General features: G+C 46.2%; 1 protein-coding gene across 6 annotated transcripts in view; it reads left to right on the forward strand.

Annotated features, from left to right (window-relative positions):
* Positions 1-23,909, forward strand: part of APTX (aprataxin) — a 30,650-nt gene that overhangs the window by 4,877 nt on the left and 1,864 nt on the right. For 2 of the 6 annotated variants that reach the window (XM_062208092.1, XM_062208093.1), the window contains 6 exons: positions 28-95; positions 10,692-10,828; positions 13,789-13,835; positions 14,736-15,038; positions 16,636-16,695; positions 18,128-18,351. In XM_062208092.1, coding sequence (XP_062064076.1) covers positions 10,699-10,828; positions 13,789-13,835; positions 14,736-15,038; positions 16,636-16,695; positions 18,128-18,351 — 764 coding nt within the window. In that variant the 5' untranslated portion in view covers positions 28-95; positions 10,692-10,698. Of the gene's footprint in view, positions 1-27; positions 96-10,691; positions 10,829-13,788; positions 13,836-14,735; positions 15,039-16,635; positions 16,696-18,127; positions 18,352-23,909 lie in introns of those variants that run through there. The other 4 variants (XM_062208095.1, XM_062208096.1, XM_062208094.1 and 1 more) reach the window with 3 other exon arrangements.

The raw sequence follows: 23,909 nt of genomic DNA on the forward strand, positions 1-23,909 counted from the left end.
AGTGTATTGTTGTAATTGTTTCCGCAGACCCTGAACCTTTTGAAGACAGCTCATGTCTTTTTATTGGTGCTGGAATGTCACAAGGCACGTAGTAGGTATGTAGTAATTTTGATCGAATAATCAAGTAAATGAAACCAAAAGACATATGTTAAAGTGGTTAAGAACCCATCCTTTGGAATTAATTGAAGTCCTAACCTCTGTCACACACTGACTCTGCAACTTGAACTTGTTACTTCTCCAAGCCTCAGCTATGTCTTCCTTAGAATGAGCGTTGTGAATATTAAAAAGAGATAATGTAAGACATTTAACACAGTGTCTGGTACCAAGTATGCTCTTGGTAAAGGTGTGCTGAACACCAGGGGACCCTGGAGTATAAAATTTGGCCTAGCCAAGGACAGTGAGCTCCAGAAACTTTTCCCCGCTCTGTTCTGAATGGGTGGGTAGTGAGTCAGTCTGTCATAAGGAGATGGTGATCTCTTTTGGAGGGTAGTATTACATGCAGTTCCTGCTTTTCACCTAATTAGGCTGCCCCTTTTAACCTTTTTCATAAAGAACTGTGATAGTAGTTCTGTTATACCAATAATAAGATGTAAAGAAGAGAAGTCAGTTCAGTGGATGCCTCAATGAGAAAACAGGGTTTGAAAATTGAGAATGACTTGAGTTTTTAGGAGCTAAAAAGATTATAAATTCATATATTGGGGAACATGAGTCAGTACATTATACTTGAGGATTGTGTAAGTGTGTGTGTGTTTGGGGGAAGAGAGGAGAAGGAGAGATGGTGAATGGGACTTATGTTTCCTTATGTGAAACTTATGTTTCCTTATGTGAAAAGGAGCATAAGAATCCTCTGCCTGTGGTGCCGGCACCCCGAGTTCTAGTCCCGGTTGGGGCGCCAGTTCTGGCCTGGTTGCTCCTCTTGCAGTCCAGCTCTCTGCTGTGGCCTGGGAGGGCAGTGGAGGATGGCCCAAGTGCTTGGGTCCCTGCAGCTGCATGGGAGACTGGCAGGAAGCACCCGGCTCCTGACTTCGGATCGGCGTAGCGCCAGCCTTAGTGGCCGTTAAGGGAGTGAACCAATGGAAGGAAGACCTCTCTCTCTCTCTCTCTCTCTCTCTCTCTCTCTTACTGTCTATAACTTTACCTGCCAAATAAAAAAATAAAAATAAAAAAAGAAAAGGAGCATAAGATGCAATAACCTTTATGGGGTTAGGGTGTGCGAGTCTTCATGCCTGAGGGATCTGGGACTGATCAGGATTGGGAGCTGTGTTGGACTTTATGGTTTTTATGATAGTCCTCAGCTACCTGTGATTATTTAAGTGAGTTTTGGAAAGTTCTAAATTACATAAAATATATAGTTCCTGTGTTGTACTAGCTACATTTCAGATGTTCGCTAGTCACATGAAGGATGTCTTGTTGAATAACATAAGTTTAGGACATTACTATCATTCCAGAAAATTTTTTTTAAAGATTTATTTTATTTTATTTGAAAGTCTGAGTTATACAGAGAGAGGAGAGGCAGAGAGAGAGAGAGAGATCTTCCATCCACTGGCTCACTCCTCAATTTGGCTGCAACGGCCAGAGCTGTGCTGATCTGAAGCCAGGAGCCAGGAGCTTCTTCCGGGTTTCCCATGCTGGTATAGGAGCCCAAGGACTTGGGCCATCTTCTACTGCCTTCCCAGGCTATAGCAGAGAGCTGGATGGGAAGTGGAGCAGCCAGGACTAGAACTGGTGCCCATACAGGATGCCGGTGCTTCAGGCCAGGGTGTTAACCTGCTGCGCCACAGTGCTGGCCCCTCCAGAAAATTCTGTTGGACAGCACTGTTCCACATTATTAGATTTTTGACTTCGTGTGGCCTATCAGATCACTTGAATCTTTGGAAAATACTTAGAGTTTCTAATCAGTCCTCACAACTCTGGAGTTAAAAGAATAAAGCTGAAAACTGGAGAATTGGCTGGCGCCGCGGCTCAATAGGCTAATCCTCCGCCTGCGGTGCTGGCACCCCGGGTTCTAGTCCCGGTTGGGGCACCGGATTCTGTCCCAGTTGCCCCTCTTCCAGGCCAGCTCTCTGTTGTGGCCCGGGAGTGCAGTGGAGGATGGCCCAAGTCCTTGGGCCCTGCACCCCATGGGAGACCAGGAGGAAGCACCTGGCTCCTGGCTTTGGATCAGTGCGGTGCGCCGGCCGCAACGGCCATTGGAGGGTGAACCAATGGCAAAAGGAAGACCTTTCTCTCTCTCTGTCTCTCTCTCACTGTCCATTCTGCCTGTCAAAAAAATAAAAATAATAAAAAGAAAATTGGAGAATTTGGATTCACCCACATAGATGTGAGGATGTATGGGATTATCCAGCAGGAAGAGCAGAGCACTCCGCCTAGGAAGAAGGAAGGGAGAGTGAGGGAAAGAAAGAGAACCTGTGTAGGGTTTTCAGCTGCTCATTCACTGGTAGACACTTTCTGTGTGCTGGCCGTTTGCCAAGTATTATGTGACCGCCGATACATTGAGGAGCAATAATGGACATAACCTCAGCTATCACAGAGCTTGTAGTTTATGAAGTTTTACTGGAGGGACTGGCTTGAAAATTTTATTCATTTTAAAAATATTTATTTATTCATTTATTTAAAGTCACAGTTACACACAGAGAGAAGGAGAGACAGAGAGAGAAAGAGGTCTTTCATCTGCTGGTTTACTTCCCAGTTGGCTGCAACAGCCGGAGCTGTGCTGATCCGAAGCCAGGAGCTTCCCCTGAGTCTCCCACGCGGTGAGGGGCCCAAGAGTGGAGGGGCCCAAGGACTTGGGGGCCATCTTCCATTGCTTTCTCAGGACATAGCAGAGAGCTAGATCCGAAGTGGAGCAGCCAGAACTCGAACTGGCGCCCATATGGGATGCTGGCACTGCAGGTGGCGGCTTTACCCGTTATGCCGCAGTGCCGGCCCCTGGGTTGAAAATTTAAGAACACCATCCTTCTGCATTCATATTCTAAAATACTTCACTGCCAGTAGTTGCAACTAGAGGCTGAAGTGGGCCAAAATACTGCTTAAAGCAGCTGTGTAAGTATCATGTAGAACTGCTTCAGCTTCTCAGGGAGTAGTAAGTAGGAATGATCATAACTTCAGAACTTTGGAGGGAATAATGTATGTGTGTGCTTGTGGACAGCAGGGGGTAACTCTCACTGTTTTGCAACAGCCAGACTTGATCTGAACTGTCCATTTGATTCCTCCTGTCCCTGCTCTCAAACTGCTCTCCTGGCTTTGTTTATTTTCAATATTAGTAGTCAGTTACCACGTGACTGACTTCTCCATACCTATGAAGACATGCTTCACTTTGAGGCCTGTTACCTGCTCACTCATCCATTTCATATGCACTGTACTAGTGTACAAACTCACTATAGTATTAAAAAGTGGGACCTGCCTGTAGCACTGCCATCATTTGAGGCCCCAGGTTTACGATTTTAGATTCACAACTAGGGTCTGGTGCTTGTGGTATAGTGGGTAATGCTGTCCCCTGCAGTGTTGGCATCCCATATGGGCACCCGGTTTGAGTCCCAGCTGGTCCACTTCCGATCCAGCTCTCTGCTATGGCCTGGGAAAGCAGTAGAAGGTGGCCCAAGTCCTTGGGCCCCTGCACCTGTCTAGGAGACTTGGGAGAAGATACTGGCTCCTGGCTTCGGATTGGTGCAGCTCTGGCCATTGTGGCCAATTGGGTAGTGAACCAATGGATGGAAGACCTCTCTCTGTCTCTCCTTCTCTCTCTGTGTAACTCTGACTTTCAAATTAATAAATAAATCTTAAAAAAAAAAAAATTCACAACTGACACTTTGTACTCCTGTGTCAGCAACCTGCAGAACTGCCTCTTGGACTTCTCTAGCCCACTCATATATTAATGGCTTTAGGATGATTGCTGACTCTAGATTTCTCCACTCTTGCCTGCCTATATGCAGCAGTTGGCAAAGTTTTTGAATTCTGTTGTTTCATCATAGTGTGGAGCTCAAAATCTGGCAGTTGTCTCCTATTGATTATGTTAAATCAAAACTTTTCAGCTTAATGTTCTTTCAACGCCTCTGCCTTGGTTTGTGACTCAGGCAGCTTCTCTGGCTCATGTAGCTAAGTCTATATGCTGCATCTTTACCTGTGTCTTACCATTTCGGAAATCTGTGCCATCATCTGTGCCATTTAAAGTGGAATGCCCCTTAGGGCTAGCACAGTGATGCAGTGGGTTAAGCTGCCTGTGATGCCAACATCCCATATGGGCACTGGTTCAAGTCCCTGCTGCTCCACTTCTGATCCATTTCTCTGCTAATGCACCTGGGAAAGCAGCAGAAGATGGCCCAAGTGCTTGGGCCCCTGCACCCATGTGAGAGACCTAGAAGAGTCTTCTGGCTCCTGGCTTTGGCCTGGCCCAGCCCTGACCATTGAGGCCATTTGGAGAGTGAACCAGTGGACGGAAGGTATTCTCTGTCTTTGTGTCTCTCTCTAACTCTTACAAATCAATCAATCAATCAATCTTTAAAAAAAAGAAGAAATGCCCCCTTGTACTCCTTGTCTCTCTTATTAATCCCTTTGGCTCCTTGCTTCCTCTGAGTGGTTTCTTGGGAACTTTCCTGATTAATACAGCACTTTTACCTTCTTAGAACTAATTCAATGCTCACATTAATCCAAGTGCAATGAATTTATACTTCCTCAGCTCTCATTTGCTTACTCTGTCTTGCATTGTTTTGTCTTTGCAGATGGTAATGAAACCCTGATTTTTATTTTTATTTTATTTATTTATTTATTTATTTTTTGACAGGCAGAGTGGACAGTGAGAGAGAGAGAGAGACAGAGAGAAAGGTCTTCCTTTTTGCCGTTGGTTCACCCTCCAATGGCCGCTGTGGCCGGCGCATCTCGCTGATCCGAAGCCAGGAGCCAGGTGCTTCTCCTGGTCTCCCATGAGGGTGCAGGGCCCAAGCACTTGGACCATCCTCCACTGCCTTCCCGGGGCATAGCAGAGAGCTGGCCTGGAAGAGGGGCAGCCGGGATAGAATCCGGCGCCCCAACCAGGACTAGAACCTGGTGTGCCGGCGTCGCAAGGCGGAGGATTAGCCTGTTAAGCCACGGCGCCGGCCGGAAACCCTGATTTTTAAAAATCTGGGGGCCAGTGCTGTGGCTCACTTGGTTGATCCTCTGCCTGCGGTGCTGGCATCCCATATGGGCGCCGGGTTCTAATTCTGGTTGCTCCCCTTCCAGTCCAGCTCTCTGCTGTGGCCCGGGAAGGCAGTGGAGGATGGCCCAAGTCCTTGGGCCCTGCACCCACATGGGAGACCAAGAGGAAGCACCTGGCTCCTGGCTTTGGATCAGCACATTGCGTTGGCCGTAGCGGCCATTTGGGGGGTGATCCAACGGAAGGAAGACCTTTCTCTCTGTCTCTCTGTCTCTCACTGTCTAACTCTATATATCAAAAAAAAAAAAAAAAAAAAAAAAAAAAAAATCTGGCCTTTTTCCCCTTTGTTCATTGATAGAGAGCTTGTGTAGCGGGCTTACATGCTGCCTTGGCTGCAAGCAGTGTAGACTGGTTTGTGAGAGACTTGAGCATTGATAAGGTTCTTCAGTCCAGGGAGGTATTCGTAAGTTCTAATCCTACCCCTCCCCATATTTCCCTTTGTCGCCTCCCTGGTCTCATTCTTACTCTTTGCTGCAGCTTTCATGATGTGTGCCTGCCTCTCAGAGCATACACTGAGTGCAGCCTCTCCCCTGATCTTTATCCTCAGGTAGTTCAGCTTGCTCCTTGGATCATCCACAGACTTGAGTCTCCCAGTGACTCTGTTTCAATATAAAATTGGTTCTTATTCACCTTTATTCAATATACAATTGATTCTTCTAACCCCAAATTGTTTCTCTGTATATTCCTCATTTTGGTTAATGGGCCTCGTCCATATTAGGCATCTTTGGTTGGTGTCTTCCTTTATTCTTCTCCATCTGTCTTCAACACAGACATACCTCAGAGATACTGTGGTTCAGTTATTGCACAAAGCAAATAGTGCAGTAAAGCAAGTCACATGAAGGTTTTCATGTGCATATAAAAGTTATTTTTACACTATGCTGTAATCTATTATGTGTAAAATAGCATTGTGTCTAAAAAAACAACCAATATACTTAATTAAAACTGTTTTATTGTTAAAAACTGCTAATGATCAACTAAGCCCTCCATGAGTCATGACTGTTTTTCTGATGGAGAGATTGCCTTAGTGTTGGTGGCTGCTGATTGATGAGGGTGATGGTTGCTGAAGGGGGGCGCGGCTGTGGCAGTTTCTTGAAGCAATAAATGGAGTTTGCTACACCAGCTGATTCTTCCTTTCAGCATTTGCCCATAGTAGAATTTTAAACATTTTCTTTTTTTTTTAAATTTATTTATTTAGACAGGCAGAGTGGATAGTGAGAGAGAGAGAGACAGAGAGAAAGGTCTTCCTTTTTGCCGTTGGTTCACCCTCCAATGGCCGCTGCGGCCAGCGCATCTCGCTGATCCGGAGCCAGGAGCCAGGTGCTTCTCCTGGTCTCCCGTGAGGGTGCAGGGCCCAAGGACTTGGGCCATCCTCCACTGCCTTCCCGGGCCATAGCAGAGAGCTGGCCTGGAAGAGGGGCAACCGGGATAGAATCCGGCGCCCCGACCGGGACTAGAACCTGGTGTGCCGGCGCCGCAAGGTGGAGGATTAGCCTGTTAAGCCACGGCGCCGGCCGAATTTTCAAAATTTGCATTAAACCTGTTAAACACTGCTACAGCTTTATCAAGTAAGTTTATGTAGTATTTTAAATCTTTTGTTGTAATTTCAACAATGTTCACAGCATCTTCACGAGGAGTAGATTCCATCTCCAGATACCACTTTCTTTGCTCAGCCCTAAGACACAACTCCTTATCCAGTTTTACCAGGAGACTTCACCAATTCAGTCACATCTTCAGGCTCCCCCTTCTTTTGCTGTTTCTACCACATTTGCAGTTAATTCCTCCATTGCAGTCTTGTACTCCTCAAAATCATCTATGAGGGTTAAAATCAGCTTTTTCTGAGCGCTGTTAATACTGATTTTTTTAAAAGATTTGTTTATTTATTTGAAAGGCAGAGTTAAAGAGGTCGGTTGATTAATTGATCGATCGATCTTCCATCTGTGGGTTCACTTCCCAAATGTCCACAGTGGTCAGGACTGTTCCAGGCCAAAGCCAGGAGACTAGAACTCCATTGGGTCTTGACGTGGGTGGCAGGGGCCCAAGCACTTGAACCATCCTCCACTGCTTTCCTAGGTACTTTGGCAGGGAGCTGGATTGGAAGTGGAGTATCCCGGGACTCCAACCAGTGCTTATATAGGATGCCAGTGTTGCAGGCAGTGGCTTAACCTGCTGCACCACAATGCTGGCCCCAATGTTGATATTTTGACCTCCCATGAATCATGAATACTCTTTTTTTTTTTTTTTTTTGAGAGGTAGAGTTACTGAAAGAAAGGGAGAGAAGGTCTTTTATCCTCTGGTTCACTCCCCAAATGGATACAATGTCTGGAGCTGGGCTGATCTGAAGTGAGAAGCCAGGAGCTTCTTCCAGGTTTCCCACACAGGTGCAGGGGCCCAAGCACTTGGGCCATCTTCCACTGCTTTCCCTGGTCATTAGCAGAGAGCTGAATCAGAAGAGGAGCAGCCAGGACTTGAAGCAGCACCCATATGGGATACCAGTGCCACAGGTGGAGGCTTTACCTGCTACACCGCAGCACTGGGCCCTTGAATGATTTTTCTTAAAAATTTTTTAAAAGACTTATTTGTTTGAAAGAGTTAACATAGAGAAAAGGAGAGACAGATCTTCCCTCTGCTGGGCCACCCCCTCAATGGTTGCAATGGCCAGGGCTGGGCTAGGCAAAAGCCAGGAGCAGGGAACTCAAGTGGACTCTTACGTAGGTGGCAGAGAATCAGGTACCTACCTGCGCCATCATCTGCTGTTTCCCAGGTGTGCATTAGCAGGAAGCAAGATCAGAAGTGGAGGTGGGACTTGATCCCAGGCACTCTTATATGGGATGCAGTTGTCCCAAATGGCAGCTTAACTTGCGCTGTGACAACACCCATTCCCTTGGAGCAGGCATTGATTTCTCTTTAACTGGAAAGTCATAGATTGCGTCTTCCAATAGAAGGCTGTTTTGTCTACATTGAAAAGCTGTTGTTTAGGGACTGGCACTGTGGCGTAGTAGGCTAAGCCTCCGCATGCAGTGGGAGCATCCCATATGGACACCGGTCGTATCTCGGCTGCTTTTCTTCTGATTCAGCTCTGTGCTGTGGCCTGGGAAAGCAGCAGAGGATGACCTAGGTCCCTGCACCCTGCATCCATGTGGAGACCCGGAAAAAGCTCCTGGCTTTGGATTGGCTGAGCTCTGACCAATGTGGCCATTTGGGGAGTGAATCAATGGATGGAAGACCTGTCTCTCTGTTTCTCCTGCTGTCTGTAGCTCTTCTTCTAAAATAAATAGATGATTTTTTTTTTTTTTTTTAAAGAAAAGCTGTTTACGGCCGGTGCCGTGGCTCACTAGGCTAATCCTCTGCCTTGCGGCGCTAGCACACTGGGTTCTAGTCCCGGTCAGGGCGCCGGATTCTGTCCCGGTTGCCCCTCTTCCAGGCCAGCTCTCTGCTGTGGCCAGGGAGTGCAGTGGAGGATGGCCCAAGTGCTTGGGCGCTGCACCCCATGGGAGACCAGGATAAGCACCTGGCTCCTGCCTTCGGATCAGCAAGATGCGCCGGCCACAGCACGCCAGCCGCAGCGGCCATTGGAGGGTGAACCAACGGCAAAGGAAGACCTTTCTCTCTCTCTCTCTCTCTCACTGTCCACTCTGTCTGTCAAAAAAAAAAAAACAAAAAACAAAAAACAAAAAAAAAAAACACAACACAAAAAGCAAAAACGCTGCTTAGTGTTGCCGCCTTCGTCAATTCTCTTAATTAGATCTTCTGGACAACTTGCTACAGCTGCTACATCAGCACTTGCTGCTTCACCTTGCACTTTCATGTTACAGAGATGGTTTCTTTCCTTAAACCTCATGAACCAACCTCTGCTAGATTCAGACTTTTCTTCTGCAGTTTTCTCACCTTTCTCAGCCTTCATTCAATTAAAGAATGAGAGCCTTGCTCGGGATTAGGCTTTGGGTTAGGGGAACATTGTGGTTGCTTAGGTCTCCTATCCACACCATTAAAACTTTCTCCAAGGCTGTTTCACTTTCTTATCCTGCATGTGGTCACTGGAGTAGCATTTTTAATCTTCAAGAACTTTTCATTTGCATTCACACCTTGGCCTTTTGGTGCAACAAGCCAAGCTTTTGACCTACCTCAGCTCTTGACACACTTTCTAAACTTAATATTTTCTAGCTTTTGCTTTCAAATGAGAGACATGGGATTCTTCCTTTTTTTTCCTTTCACATTTGTGAATGTGATTATAGGGTTATTAATGGACCTGATTTTAATATTGTGTCTCAGGGAATAGGGAGGCCAGGGGAGAGGGAGATAGATGTGGTGGGGGAGGCGAGGACAGATTTGGGGTAGAGAGGTGGTATGGATAGTAGATCAGTGGAGCAGTCAAAACATGTGGCATGGAGCTTGTAAATCTGTCATAGAGTGGGACTCATGACACCCCACAACAATAATGGTAACATCAAAGATTGCTGATCACAGATCACCATAGAAGATATAACACTAATGAATAAGTTTACAATATTATAAGAACTACCAGAATGTGATACATGAGCTGAGTATAGGTTGTTGAAGAAAATGGTGCCAAGCCACAAACCTTCAATTTGTAAAAAACTGTTAATGTCTGCAGAGTGAACAAAGCAAAGCTCAATAAGGCAAATTATGCCTGAATTAAGTTCCTCCAGATTTGCCTTGGCTTTTCTTCCTCTCTATTCCCTTTGCTTCTCTGACTTTGTTTAGGCCTCACCTTTCTTTTGAACTTCTTTTCTACTGATAATCTAAGTGGCCATAAGGTTGTTTTTCAAAAGAATATCATTACTTCTACTGTTGTTTAGGTTGTATATTACACAAAAGTGCCATGTTTATTCTAGAAATTATGGGTTTGCATATTTATTTTGGCAATCTTCTAGCAGATGGGAGTAAAATGTGTTGTTCTAACATCACTATATGTTAGGACAACGAAGGAAGGGGAACCTGTTACACATAAAGACACCAAGGAACTGAAGAAAACCTTCACTCTTAGGTCCTTGGTTCTCTGGCAGGTGAAGTTCTCATCCATTGAGATCCCAGGTGAAATCCCTCTGCACCAGGGTCAGTTCTTTTACTGCGTCATGACATGTTTGCTTACTCTCTTCTTACAGTGCTTATCGTGTTACATTATAATTGATACATGAATCTATCCAAGCCCCTCAGGGACAGGGCAGTTCATTCTTTGGACCTTCATTAGATAGCCCAATGTCCAGCACACAGAGTAGGTCAATAAGTGTGTAACAATCTTTGATTGTTTAGCACGATGCAGGCAGGGAGATAAAGGCTTAACCACATTATCTAATTTAATCCTGCCAGCAGCTCCCTGAGTCTGCCATTATCCTGGGTTTATGGGTGAGGGAATTGGGAGAGGGAGGTGAAGTCATCTGCCTCAAGACGAGCATCTGGTAAATCACATGTGAGGTGCTGCTGAGGTGTAGTCTCCTGCCACTGGGCCTGTTCCTAGCAGTTCTCTGGTTTTGTCTCTCAGAGCGACAATGCGGGTGTGCTGGTTGGTGAGACAGGACAGCCGGCACCAGCGAATCAAACTTCCACATTTGGAAGCAGTTGTGATTGGACGCAGCCCAGAGACCAAGATCACTGATAAGAAATGTTCTCGACAGCAAGGTAACTAGTCATGGTATTGTCGTGATAGCCATGTTTGGTTCTGTAAGATCCAAAGGTCCTGTATGATATTGATGGAAACACATTGTCTGCCAAAGACAAAACTCAGGAACTGACCTCTTTTAGCCAGCACCAGGGCCTCATTCATTCCTGATTCTCCCTTCCCATTGTGGTAACATTCAGTCAGGTGGGGTTTGGAGCAGCCAGGTTTTCACTTATGATCAGGGGACAGTGGAATTGAGTTCACTGGGCAACAAGACAGAAAAATTCTAGGGTCAGCCTGAAACCTTATCTAAGAATGGACTAGGTGGTGCCATTCTTTACATACTGTTTCACACTGAGGGTGGCATCAGGGTCTTGTCTTTCTTAGGATTTAATGACATAAAAGTCCTTGTCCTCAGGAAAAGGCCTTATCATGTTCCTATAAATGCTGGACATGCCTGCTATAGTGTGGACCCCCCCCCCCCCCAGCAAGTTAGTGGAGTCTGTAGCACTGATTTCCTATATGAGCTAATCTAAGTGAATAAAGAAGAGCCATGCTTGCACCCACAGACTAAGATAGAGAAGCAGCCCCCTCTGTCTCAACAGCAACTGCAGGGGCTGTGTGTCAGCCTGTCCTGCGCCGGTGGTCCCTGTGAGCAGCTCTCTGACTCAGCCCCGATACTTTGTTTACTTATCTGAAGGAGTGTTTAATGTTACCTCTTCTCACAGGAGCTCAGACTGTTCTGTCCCTGTAATCTGTCTCTAACATTCTTTCCACTGCTTCCCTCCAAGCCCAACTGAACTTCTATTTACTGGAATGTGTATTTTATCTCTTTTTCTCTGTTGAAGGCATCTGGTAGTTTCAAAAAATAATATTAGAACCTGATTTAATTCTTAGCCAAGAACTTGCATGAGATATCAGTCCTCATTTCTGGTGGCAGAGTGTGTGATGCTGAGTGAGCCAGAGGTTCTGGCATACAGAAACTTGTGAGCATTCCTTGAAGTTTCCTCAGAAGGATATTAGCAGTAGCTAAGGGAGTTTGTGCTTTTTTTTTTTTTTTTTTTTTTTTTGAGAGGCAGAGTGGATAGAGAGAGAGAGACAGAGAGAAAGGTCTTCCTTTTTGCCGTTGGTTCACCCTCCAATGGCCGCTGTGGCCAGCGCATCTCGCCAATCTGAAGCCAGGAGCCAGGTGCTTCTCCTGGTCTCCCATGCGGGTGCAGGGCCCAAGGACCTGGGCCATCCTCCACTGCCTTCCCGGGCCACAGCAGAGAGCTGGCCTGGAAGAGGGGCAACCGGGACAGAATCCGGTGCCCCAACCGGGACTAGAACCTGGTGTGCCAGCGCCGCAAGGTGGAGGATTAGCCTGTTAAGCCACGGCGCTGGCCAAGTTTGTGCATTTTTTTAAAAAGATTTTATTTATTTTATTTGAGAGAGAGAGTTACAGACAGTGAGAGGGAGAAACAGAGAGAAAGATCTTCTATCCGCTGGTTCACTCCCCAAATGACTGCAGTGGCCGGAGCTGCGCCAATCCGAAGCCAGGAGCCAGGCACTTCTTCCAGTCTCCAAAGCAGGTGCAGGGGCCCAAGGACTTGGGCCATCTTCTACTGCTCTCCTAGGCCATAGCAGAGAGCTGGATTGGAAGAGGAGCAACCTGGTACCTATATGGGATGCTGGTGCCGCAGGCAGAGGATTAACTTGTGCCATGGTGGCAGCCCCTTGTGCATTTTTTTAAAAGATTTTATTATTTATTTATTTTTTGACAGGCAGAGTTAGACAGTGAGGGAGAGAAACAGAGAGAAAGGTCTTCCTTCCGTTGGATCACCCCCCAAATGGCTGCTATGGCCGGCGCTGATCCGAAGCCAGGAGCCAGGTGAGGGCCCAAGCCCTTGGGCCATCCTCCACTGCCTTCCTGGGCCACAGCAGAGAGCTGGACTGGAAGAGGAGCAACTGGGACAGAATCTGGTGCCCCAACCGGGACTAGAACCTGGGGTTCCGGTGCCGCAGGCAGAGGATTAACCTAGTGAGCCGCGGTGCCGGCCATATTTATTTGAAAGAGCCTAGTGAGCCGCGGTGCCGGCCATATTTATTTGAAAGAGCCTAGTGAGCCGCGGTGCCGGCCATATTTATTTGAAAGGCAAAGTTACAGAGAGGCAGAGGGAGGGAGGGAGAGAGGGAAGGGGGGGAGAGAGAGAGAGACATAGAGAGAGAGGTCTTCCATCCACTGGTTCACTCCCCAGATGGCCACAATGGCTGGAGCTGCGCCAATCCGAAGCCAAGAGTCAGGAGCTTACTCAAGGTCTCCTATGTGTGTACAGGGGCCCAAGGACCTAGGCCATCTTGTACTGCTTTTGCAGGTCATACAGTGAGCTGGATGGGAAGTGGAGCAGCTGGAACTGAACCAGTGCCCAGACAGGATGGCAGCAGCTTTACCTGCTATGCCACAACATCAGCTTCCACATTTTTTTTTTTTAAGATTTATCTATGTGAAAGGAAGACGGAAAAAACAAGGCATACACTCTTTCCTTCTGCTGGTTTACTCTCTAAATTGCTACAACATCCTGAATCTAGGATTCAGGAACTCCATTCTGATCTCCCATGTGGGTAGTAGGGGCCCAAGCACTTGGACCATCTTCCTCTGCTTTCCCAGGCGCCTTAGCAGGGAGCTAGATCAGAAGTGGAGCAGCTGGGAATCCAGTCGGTGCTCCACGGTGGGATGCTGACATTTCAAGCAGGGCTTAACCCTCTTTGCCACAGTGCCAGTCCCACTGTTGGACATTTTATGGAAGGATTTGAAGCTTTTAGAAATTGGTAGGCTTCGGAGCCTAGTCATTTGCAAAAGCACCTGGGGGTGCTTACAGACCTTATGGGAAAAATCTCTAAAGCTGCCTCCTGCAGTGAGGCCACATTGTCCTTTGGGGAGACATTGGCAAGTTGCTGGTTTTTGTTGTGCTTTTGTTTAACTTTTTCCTATTTCTTTCAGTACAGTTGAAAGCGGAGTGTAACAAGGGATATGTGAAGGTAAAGCAGGTATGTGTGTTTGTAATGTGGACCTCAATTTTATACTTGCTGGTTATCTTATGCTGTTGACTTTGTTTTTTAAAATGTTTTTTCATTTATTTTCATCTACTAGAAGGACAGAGCAAGAGAGAGATAAAGGGAGAGATATTTTCTATCTGTTGGTTCACTCCCTAAGTGCTTGAAAGGGCTAGGGCTGGGCTCAACCAAAGCAGGAGCCCAGATCCATCTGGGTTTCCCACATGGGTGGCAGGGGCCCAAGCGCTTGAGTCATCATCTGCTTCCCATAATGTGCATTAGCAGGAAGCTGGATCAGAAGTGGAGTAGGATGTGAGTGTCCTGAGTGCTGGCCTAACCCATTGTGCCACAATGCCCGCCCCATATTGTTGACTTTAGAGCGACTGTACCAGCCAATGAGGGCTTTTCTATAATGTGTGGCAGTGACTGGAGCAATATAGGTAACCATTAAGCTTAATGCATGGCACACAGTGAGTGGTTAACATGGCAGTGACTTATATTACTAACAATGTTATTGCTATCATAATTCTTTTTTTTTCTTTTATTTATTTGAAAGGCAAAGTTACAAAGAAGGAGTGAGGAATAGAGGGAGGGAGAGAGAGATCCTCCATCCACTGGTTTACTCCTGAAATGATAACCAGGGCTGGGCAAGGTGGAATCTAGGGGCCTGGAACTCCATCCAGGTCTCCCACATGGGTATCAGGGGCCCAAGCTGTGTTGGGCCATCTTTTGCTGCTTCCCACACACATTAGAAGGGATCTGGATCAGAAGTAGAGCAGCCGGGACTCAAACCAGTGTTCGTATGGGATGCCAGTGTTGGCAGGCAGTGGCTTAACTCACTGTGCCACAATGCCGGCACCTGTTACAATTATTTTGTAATTATTTATTCCCTAGGTGGGGGTCAATCCCACCAGCATTGACTCAGTCATCATTGGGAAGGACCAAGAGATGAAGCTGTACCCTGGCCAGGTTCTCTGCATGGTGAATGAACTTTATCCATATATTGTAGAGTTTGAGGAAGAGGCAAAGAGCTCTGGCCTGGAAACACACAGGAAGAGAAAGAGGTCAGGCAACAATGATTCTGTTGAAAGGGATGCTGCCCAGGAAGCTGAGCCTGGCACAGGGCTCGGACCTGGGAGCAGCCCCAGCCACTGTCCTGTGCCCCCAAAGAAGGGGAAGGATGCATCTACCAACAAGGTGAGGGTAGTGTGATTGATGGGTGACGTGGAGATTAAATGAGCTATAATGACTGTTCAATTGTTTGTACACTGTGAAGTCCAGGCCCAGGGTTATTAACCATAATGAGGGTTATTCGCTATGATGAAAGAGTCATTTGTCTGTGGCTTGAAAATTGCTTGGGTGAATGTCCCTTTATATGCGTTTCTTTTCAGTTCCTGAGGTAAGCCACTTGAAGGAAAGTAGGACAGTAATGGCAGTGTATTTTCCACTGAACGACTGAAATGGGTCATTTGTTTGTATATCTATAGTAGTCTTGCATTAGAACACTTTTTTTTTTTTTTTGGACAGGCAGAGTGGACAGTGAGAGATAGAGACAGAGGGAAAGGTCTTCCTCTTCCTTTGGTTCACCCCCCAGTGGCCGCTGCGGCCAGCTCACTGCGCTGACCCGAAGCCAGGAGCCAGGTGCCTTTCCTGGTCTCCCATGTGGGTGCAGGGCCCAAGGACCTGGGCCATCCTCCACTGCCTTCCCGGGCCACAGCAGAGAGCTGGACAGGAAGAGGAGTGACTGGGACAGAATCCGGCGCCCCAACTGGGACTAGAACCCGGTGTGCCGGCGCCGCAGGCAGAGGATTAGCCTAGTGAGCTGCGGTGCTGGCTTTTTCTTTCCTTTTTTTTTTTCTTCTTCTTTTTTTTTTTTTTTTAACAGGTAGAGTGGACAGTGAAAGAGAGAGACAGAGGGAAAGGTCTTCCTCTTCTGTTGGTTCACCCCCCAGTGGCCACTGCGGCCAGCGCACTGCGCTGATCCGAAGCCAGGAGCCAGGTGCTTCTCCTGGTCTTCCATGCAGGTGCAGGGCCCAAGGACTTGGGCCATCCTCCACTGCACTCCCAGGCCACAGCAGAGAGCTAAACAGGAAGAGGAGTGACCGGGACAGAATCCAGCGGCCCGACCGGGACTAGAACCTGGTGTGCCAGCGCCGCAGGCAGAGGATTAGCCTATTGAGCCATGGCACCAGCCTAGAACACTTTAAACACACACACACACACATACAGAGAGAGAGAGAAAGAAAGAGAGAGAATCTTCATGTACTGGTTCATGCCTGAATGAATAGGCATGAATGGCTGGGGCTGGGCCAGGCTGAAGCCAGGAGTCTGCCATGTGGGTGTACAGCTTCTATGCCAGGCACATTAGTAGGGAGCTGGATCTGAAGCAGAGCAGCAGGGTCTCCAACTGGAGCTCATATAGGATGCTGATGTCGCAGGCTTTACCCACTATGCCACAGTACCAGCTCCCTGGAACACTTTTCTTAGATCGTGTAATTCATATGCGGAATTCAAGGTGGACTCTTGATCAGGCTATAGTTGGAGTGCAAGAGGGAAAAGATGTGATTCATGCTTTGACTCGTCTGGCCTCTGTCTAGACACCCCCTCCAAAAATAGGAAGACAGTAGGGGATGGCTGTGGTCCTTAAAGGCAGTAGGCTAATGTAAAGGGAATGTAGTTCTGTTCTCAAAAACTAACTCATTTCCAGGTTTGATTGGACTGCTGTTTAACAGTGTTAACTAATGCCAAATTTAGTTACTGGTATTTGCAATTTACATTATCCATTTTTGTCCAGGAACCTCTGGGTCACTGGAGTCAAGGCTTGAAGATTTCAATGCAGGACCCCAAAATGCAGGTCAGGATAAAATTTTTGAATTTAAGCACATTAGATGTTTTAAATGATCACAGAGGTCATAATTCTACATTAAATCAAAGGATATTAATCCTTTGACTTGAGATTTGTTTTATTGGGCTATTCTGTGAGAACAAGTGCTTTTTCCATTGGCAAAAAGGTAGCAACTGGAATTTGGAGAGAAGCTAAATTCTTCAAATGAATATCCCTTCTGCCTTACCTTTTATTATTATTATTATTTATTTAATATATATGTAGAGAGAGACAGAGAGGGAGAGAGCTCCCATCCATTGGTTCACTCCTTGAATGCCTGCAGTGACCAAAGCTGGGCTGGGCTAAGGCCAGGAGCTTGGAACTTAATCTAAGGTCTCCCATCTGGGTGACAGAGACCCAATTACTTGAGCCATCATTGCTGTATCCCATAGTCTGTATTAGCAGGAGCTGGGAGTCAAACCCAAGGACTGCAGTGTGAGATTTGTGGGTTTTCCCTGGTGTCTTAGCCACTTGGAAAATCCCTACCCCCCAAGTTTCTTTTTTTATTTTTATTCCACCCCTATTTTTTTAAAATAATTTATTTGAAAGGCAGAGTGACAGAGAGAGAGGGGGAGAGAAAGAGATCCTTCATCTGCTGGTTCACTCCCCAAATGGCTATATTGGCCAGGGCTGGTCCAGGCTTAAGCCAGGGGCCCAGAACTTCACCCAGGTCTTCCACATGGGTGGCAGTGGCCCATGCACTTGGGCCATTCTCTGCTGCCTTTACAGGCACATTAGTAGGGAGCTGGATGGGAAGCAGAGCAATTGGGACTTGAACTCACACTTGATTTGGGCTGCTGGTGTTGTAAGTAGTGGCATAACCCACTCTGCCATAATGCTGGTGCTTCCCTTCACAGATCGATCGATTGATCTATCTATCTATCTGCACATATCTATGTGTATATATATATATATGTATATATATGTGCACATATATATGTGTATATATATGTATATATATAAATAATATATAATATATAAATAAATCCAGGTCTCCCATGTGGGTGCAGGGGCCCAAGTACTTGGGCCATCTTCCACTGTTTTGCCCAGGCCATTAGCAGGAGCTGGATTGGAAGTGGAACAACTGAGACTTGAACCAGTGCCCAAATGGGTTGCTGGCATCATAGGCAGTGGCTTTACCCACTATGCCACAGTGGCAGCCCCTCTCCCACAGATTCTTATTCTGGGTTAGAATCCTAAATTTCCCACCTAGTAACTATGTGTCTTGTAAAAGACACTCGATCTCTGTGAGTCTCAGTGCTCTCATCTTTCAAAGTTGGGATACAAAACATTTTGCACAAGACTGTGGTGGGAATTAGGTGACTTAATGAATATGACAGCACCTGGTACACAGATAATTCTCAGTAGATGTCTGTTTTCTTCTCTTGTGCCTCTCTGCTAGGTCTACAAAGATGAGCAGGTGGTAGTGATTAAGGATAAATATCCGAAGGCCCGTTACCACTGGCTGGTCTTACCATGGGCCTCCATTTCCAGTCTGAAGGCTGTGACCAGGGAACACCTTGAACTCCTCAGACATATGCACACTGTGGGGGAAAAGGTGATTGCAGATTTTGGGTCCAGCAAACTCCGCTTCCGACTGGGCTACCACGCCATTCCTAGCATGAGGTAAGCTTGGGGGAGGTCCTGGGGCCTTCTTGTTCTGTCCAGGTGTTCAGGTGGATTCAGCCTGGGCTTGCTGAGTGTGCTGACAGCCCTGAGGCCCAGGGGAGTAGATGGGATGTTTTCAAGACCTCTCAGCTTACTTGCCACCTGCTCTGCCTATGTTTCAGTTATGTATGGTTCTTTGTTCCTCTCAGAATTCAGACCTTTCAGGACTTCAGACATGAGCTAGATGCAGCAGCTTCATTCCTCTCAGGTGAGGAGCTGTGGCCAGTGGCTTTTATCAGATTTCTCAAAAGCATCTGCAGTGCTAAAATGACTAAGGACTGTTGCTCTGAAGGAAACAAATACCATAGCCTTCTTGAAAGACGGCTTAGTAGACCTAAGATTTAAAACAAAATGAGAGGACAGTATGGAGTCTATTCCTTTGGCTTATACCCAGAAGGATTTGGGAAGGAATTATTTTTCCAAAGAATGAAAGCAAGGCAGATCTTCACAGTTCCTTTGACCTGCACAGTGAGATAATGAGACTTGATTTCAAGTTTGTACCTTAATTTTATTTTTTAAAGATTTATGTATTTACTTAGGGGCCGGCGCTGTATTTATTTGAAAGGCAGAGTTACAGAGAGGCAGAGAGAGAAAGAGAGGTCTTCTGTCTGTGGGTTTACTCCTTAAATGGCTGCAATAGCTGGAGCTGGGCTGATCCAAAGCCAGGAGCTTCTTCCAGGTCTCCCACATGGGTGCAGGGGCCAAGAACTTGGGCCATCTTCTACTGCTTTCTCAGACCATAGCAGAGAGCTGGATCTGAAGTTGAGCAGCTGGGACTTGAACCAGCGCCCAAATGGAATGCTGACACCACAGGCAGAAGCTTAGCCCACTAGGCCGCAACACTGGTCCCTGTACTTTATTTATTTATTTATTTATTTATTTTATAAAGACTTACTTTATTTATTTGAAAGGCAGAGTTACTGAGAGAGGTAGAGAGAGGGGTCTTCTATCTGCTGGTTCACTCCGCAAATGGCCACAATGGCCAGAGCTGAGCCGATCCAAATCCAGGAGCCAGGATTTTCTTCTGGGTCTCTCACGTAGGTGCAGGGGCCCAAGGACTTGGGCCATCCTCTGCTGCTTTCCCAGGCACATTAGTAGGGAACTGTATCAGAAATGGAGCAGCCGGGGCTCAAACTGGCACCCATATGGGATGCCAGTGCAGCAGGCAGAGGCTTAGGCCACTATGCCACGACACCAACTCCTGTAGCTTATTTTTTAAAAGTTGTGGTAAAATATGAATTAAGTGTATTCTTTACTGGCATTAAGTATATTCACATTATGGTGCAACCATCATTGCCATCCTTTTCCAGGACTTTTTTCATCTTCCCCAAATGAAACTCTGTACCCAGTAAATAATAATTCCCCATTTGACCAACATTCCCCTTTCTGTCTGTGAATGGAGTACAATAGTCTTTCCTCATCTGTGAGTCTGTGAGGGATATATTACAAGACCCCAGGGGGTGCCTGAAACTACTGAGTCCCATATATATACACTTTTCTTTCTTATTTTTCTTCTTCTTCTTCTTCTTTTTTTTTTTTTAATTTTACTTATTTGAGAGAGTTACAGCCAGTGATAGGGAGAGACAGAAAAGTCTTCCATCCGTTGATTCACTCCCCAAATGGCCACAGCAGCTGGAGCTAGGCCATCCGAAGCTGGGCCAATCAGAAGCCAGGAGCCAGCAGCCTCTTCTGGGCCTCCCACACGGGTGCAGGGGCCCAAGCTCTTGGGCCATCTTCTACTGCTTTCCCAATAGAGAGCTGGATCGAAAGTGGAGCAGCCGGGACTCAAACCAGCGTCCACATGGGATGCCAACACCACAGGTGGAGGCTTAACCTACTGTGTCACAATGCCAGTGTATACACTTTTAAAAATATGTACATATCTATGATAAGGTTTAATGTTTTTTTTTTTTTTGACAGGCAGCATTAGACAGTGAGAAAGAGAGAGAGAAAGGTCTTCCTTCCGTTGGTTCACCCCCTAAATGGCCGCTACAACCGGTGCGCTGCGCTGGTCCAAAGCCAGGAGCCAGGTGCTTCCTACTGGTCTCCCATGCGGGTGCAGGGCCCAAGCACTTGAGCCATCCTCCACTGCCTTCCCGGGCCACAGCAGAGAGCTGGACTGGAAGAGGAGCAACCGGGACAGAATCCGGTGCCCCAACCGGGACTAGAACCCGGGGTTCCGGCGCCGCAGGCGGATTAGCCTAGTGAGCCACGGCGCCGGTAAGAGAGCCATCTTAACAATGCACTGCAATGAAAGTTATGTATATTTGGTTTTCTTGAAGAGTCAAGACAAATATTAGTATTTTGGACTGTGGTTGACTTCGGGTAACAAACTGCAGGTGGGGGGCACCATACTCTGAGTATGTTATATAAATGAAATCATGCAGTAATTGATGTTTTGTGACTGACTTATTTTACTTAACATAATGATGTCTTCAGGGTTTATCCATACTGTAGTATGTGACTGAATTTCCTCTGGCAATTTTTTTGAAGTCAATACATCTTATATTATTTAAGGGAATACAGGATGAAAGACAACAAAGATAGGCACTTAAAGACAGTTTCCAAAATCTTTTTGAGGGCCGGCACTGTAATATAGAAGGTTAAGCCTCCACCTGCAGTGCTGGAATCCCTTACAGGCACTGGTTCAAGTCCTGGCTGCTTCATTAATGATCCAGCTCCCTGCTAATGTGCCTGGGAAAGCAGTAGAGTAGACTCCAAACCTTGGGCCCGTGCACCCTTGTGAGAAACCCCGATGAAGCTCCTGGCTCCTGGCGTTGACTTGGCCTAGCCCTCGCTGTTGGGCCATTTGTTGATTGAAACAGCAGGTAGAAGATTACTTGCTTTCTCTTTATCTTTCTGTCTCTTTCCTTCTCTCCCTGTATCTCTGCCTTTCAAATAAATAAATAAATCATTAAAAAACATCTTTTTGATAATTTTTAATCCTAAAGTTATACTAGGTTAAATTAAATGACATTCTTTAAATATCTAGATCATTTCTAAGTAGAATACTAAAGTATTCATAAGTGTAAAATTACACCCTTTTGATTTTCTATTCTTTACCAAAATTTTTTAACTTAATATTTTTTCAGAAAACATATTTTGACTTACATTATAGTCTAAAGCTTAATAGCTGTACTAAATAATGAGTTCAACAAATAAAAAAACATAGTCCAGCAGAAAGATAGGCAAAGTCTATAAACAGTAATCAATGAAAAGATGTTTAACTTCTCTCATAAAGTTCCTTTGGTAATTTTTTTAACCACGAACACTCCTGCTTATTTGTGTGGGTAATTATGACTTAGATTACTGATTGCTTTAACTAAATGAAATCTTTGTGCCACATTTCCCACTCTCCCCACCAATACTTTTTTTTTTTTTTTTAATTAATTTATTTATTTGAAAGAGTTACAGAGAAGCAGAAGCAGAGAGAGGTCTACCACCTGCAGATGGCCACAACGGCCTGCTGGAGTTGCGCTGATCCGAAACTAGGAGCCAGGAGCTTATTCCAGGTTTCGCACGCAGGTGCAGAGACCCAAGGACTTGGGCCATTTTCTACTGCTTTCCCAGGCCATAGCAGAGAGCTAGATTGGAAGTGGAGCAGCCAGATCCCGCACTGGCGCCCATATGGGAATGCCAGCACTGCAGGTGGCAGCTTTACCCACTATACCACAGCACTGGCCCCCAGTACTTTCTTTTTAATTGAAGCATAACTTCCATGCAATAAAATGCAAATAAATCCATATTAAAATTATTTATTTATTTGAAAGAGTTAGAGAAAGGGAGAGGCAGATCTTCGATCCGCTGGTTTACTGCCCAAGTGCCACAGTGGCCAGGGTTGAGCCAGGATAAAGCAGGCTTCATCTGGGTCTCCCATATGGGTACAAGGGCCCAAGCACTTGGGCCATCATCCACTGCTTTTCCCAGGCCATTAGCAGGGAGCTGGATCAAAAGTGGAGCTGCTGGTGGCATCTCCATGTTGGCCCCCATCTAATTTCTTTTAGCAGAGACAATTATTGTCAGTTTCTAGAGCTTCATATAAATGGAATTGTACAATACATGCTTTTTTCTTATTTTTGAAAAATTTTTAAAAGACATTTTATTTGAAAGAGAGAGAGAGAGACAGAAACAGAGACAGAGAGAGTAATCTTCCATCCACTGGTTTGCTCCCCAAATGGCCACAACAGCTGGGGTTCAGTTAGGCTGAAGCCAGGAGCCAGGAGCTTCTTCCAGGTTTTCCTTTTCTAAAATATGTTCAAAATAGGGTTGGGGATAGCACTGGGGCGTAGTGGGTAAAGCTGCCACCTGTGGCACTGGCATCCCATGTGGGCCCTGGTTCTAGTCCTGGCTGCTACACTGCCAATCCAGCCATCTGCTATGCCCTGGGAAAGCAGAGGAAGATGACCTAAGTCTTTGAGCCCCTGCATGCATGTGGCAGACCTGGAAGAAGCTCCTGGCTCCTGGCTTTGGATTGGCCCAGCTTTGGCCGTTGCAGCCATTTGGGGAGTGAACCATTGGATGGAAGACCTCTCTGTCTCTCTGCCTTTGCCTCTCTGTAACTCTGCCTTTCAAATAATAATAAAAATAATCTTAAAAAAAAACAAAATAGGAATCCTTTTTGCCCTTTCAGCTACTACAGCTCAGCTCTGATCATTTGTGACTGGGAATGCTGCAGCAGCCTTGTAATTGGTCTTCCTGTGGTGCTTAGCCTTCGTATAGTCCTTTCTCCACACAGCAGCCAGAAACCCCTGCTTAAAATCTTCAGTAGCTTCCCAGTGTAATCAGAATAAAATGCAAACCCCTTGCTGGCCCTAAGGATCCTTTATGATGTGGCTTCTGCCTGGCCTGTGCTCCTTGGCTCCAACAATTCCTGTTATACACTATGGCTGGATTACTTTCTTTTTGTTCCCTGAGTGCACCAGGCTCTTATTCCTTTTAGAGCCCTTGCACTTGGCCTCCATACTCTCCCACTAATCTTGTTCTGGCTTCTCAGCTCAAGTCTGCCTGGGAAAGGCCTTGTCTGAACACTGGCCAAAGATTCAGCCTCTATTCTCCAGCACTCTCATCTGTTTCCTCTTTGACTTTTTTCTTAGCACTCTTGCTATTTGAATTGTTCTTGTATATTTATTTATTTATTGTCTTCCTTCATTAGAACATAATTTCTGTAAGGGCAGAGACTTTTCACATTTTGTTCACTGCTAAATCCCAGTGCCTAGAATAGTGCTTGACCCTAGGAGATAATTATTGAGCATTACTTATCTTTATTTTTTTTTTTTAATTTATTTGACAGATAGAGTTATAGACAGTGAGAGAGAGAGACAGAGAGAAAGGTCTTCCTTCCATTGGTTCACCCCCCAAATGGCCGTTACGGCCAGAGCTACTTCAGTCTGAAGCCAGGAGCCAGGCACTTCCTCTTGGTCTCCCATGTGGGTGCAGGGGCCCAAGCACTTGGGTCATCCTACACTGCTCTCCTGGGCCGCAGCAGAGAGCTGGACTGGAAGAGGAGCAACCAGGAC

Source organism: Lepus europaeus, chromosome 12, assembly GCF_033115175.1.
Source record: "Lepus europaeus isolate LE1 chromosome 12, mLepTim1.pri, whole genome shotgun sequence".
Lineage (NCBI taxonomy): Eukaryota > Metazoa > Chordata > Mammalia > Lagomorpha > Leporidae > Lepus > Lepus europaeus.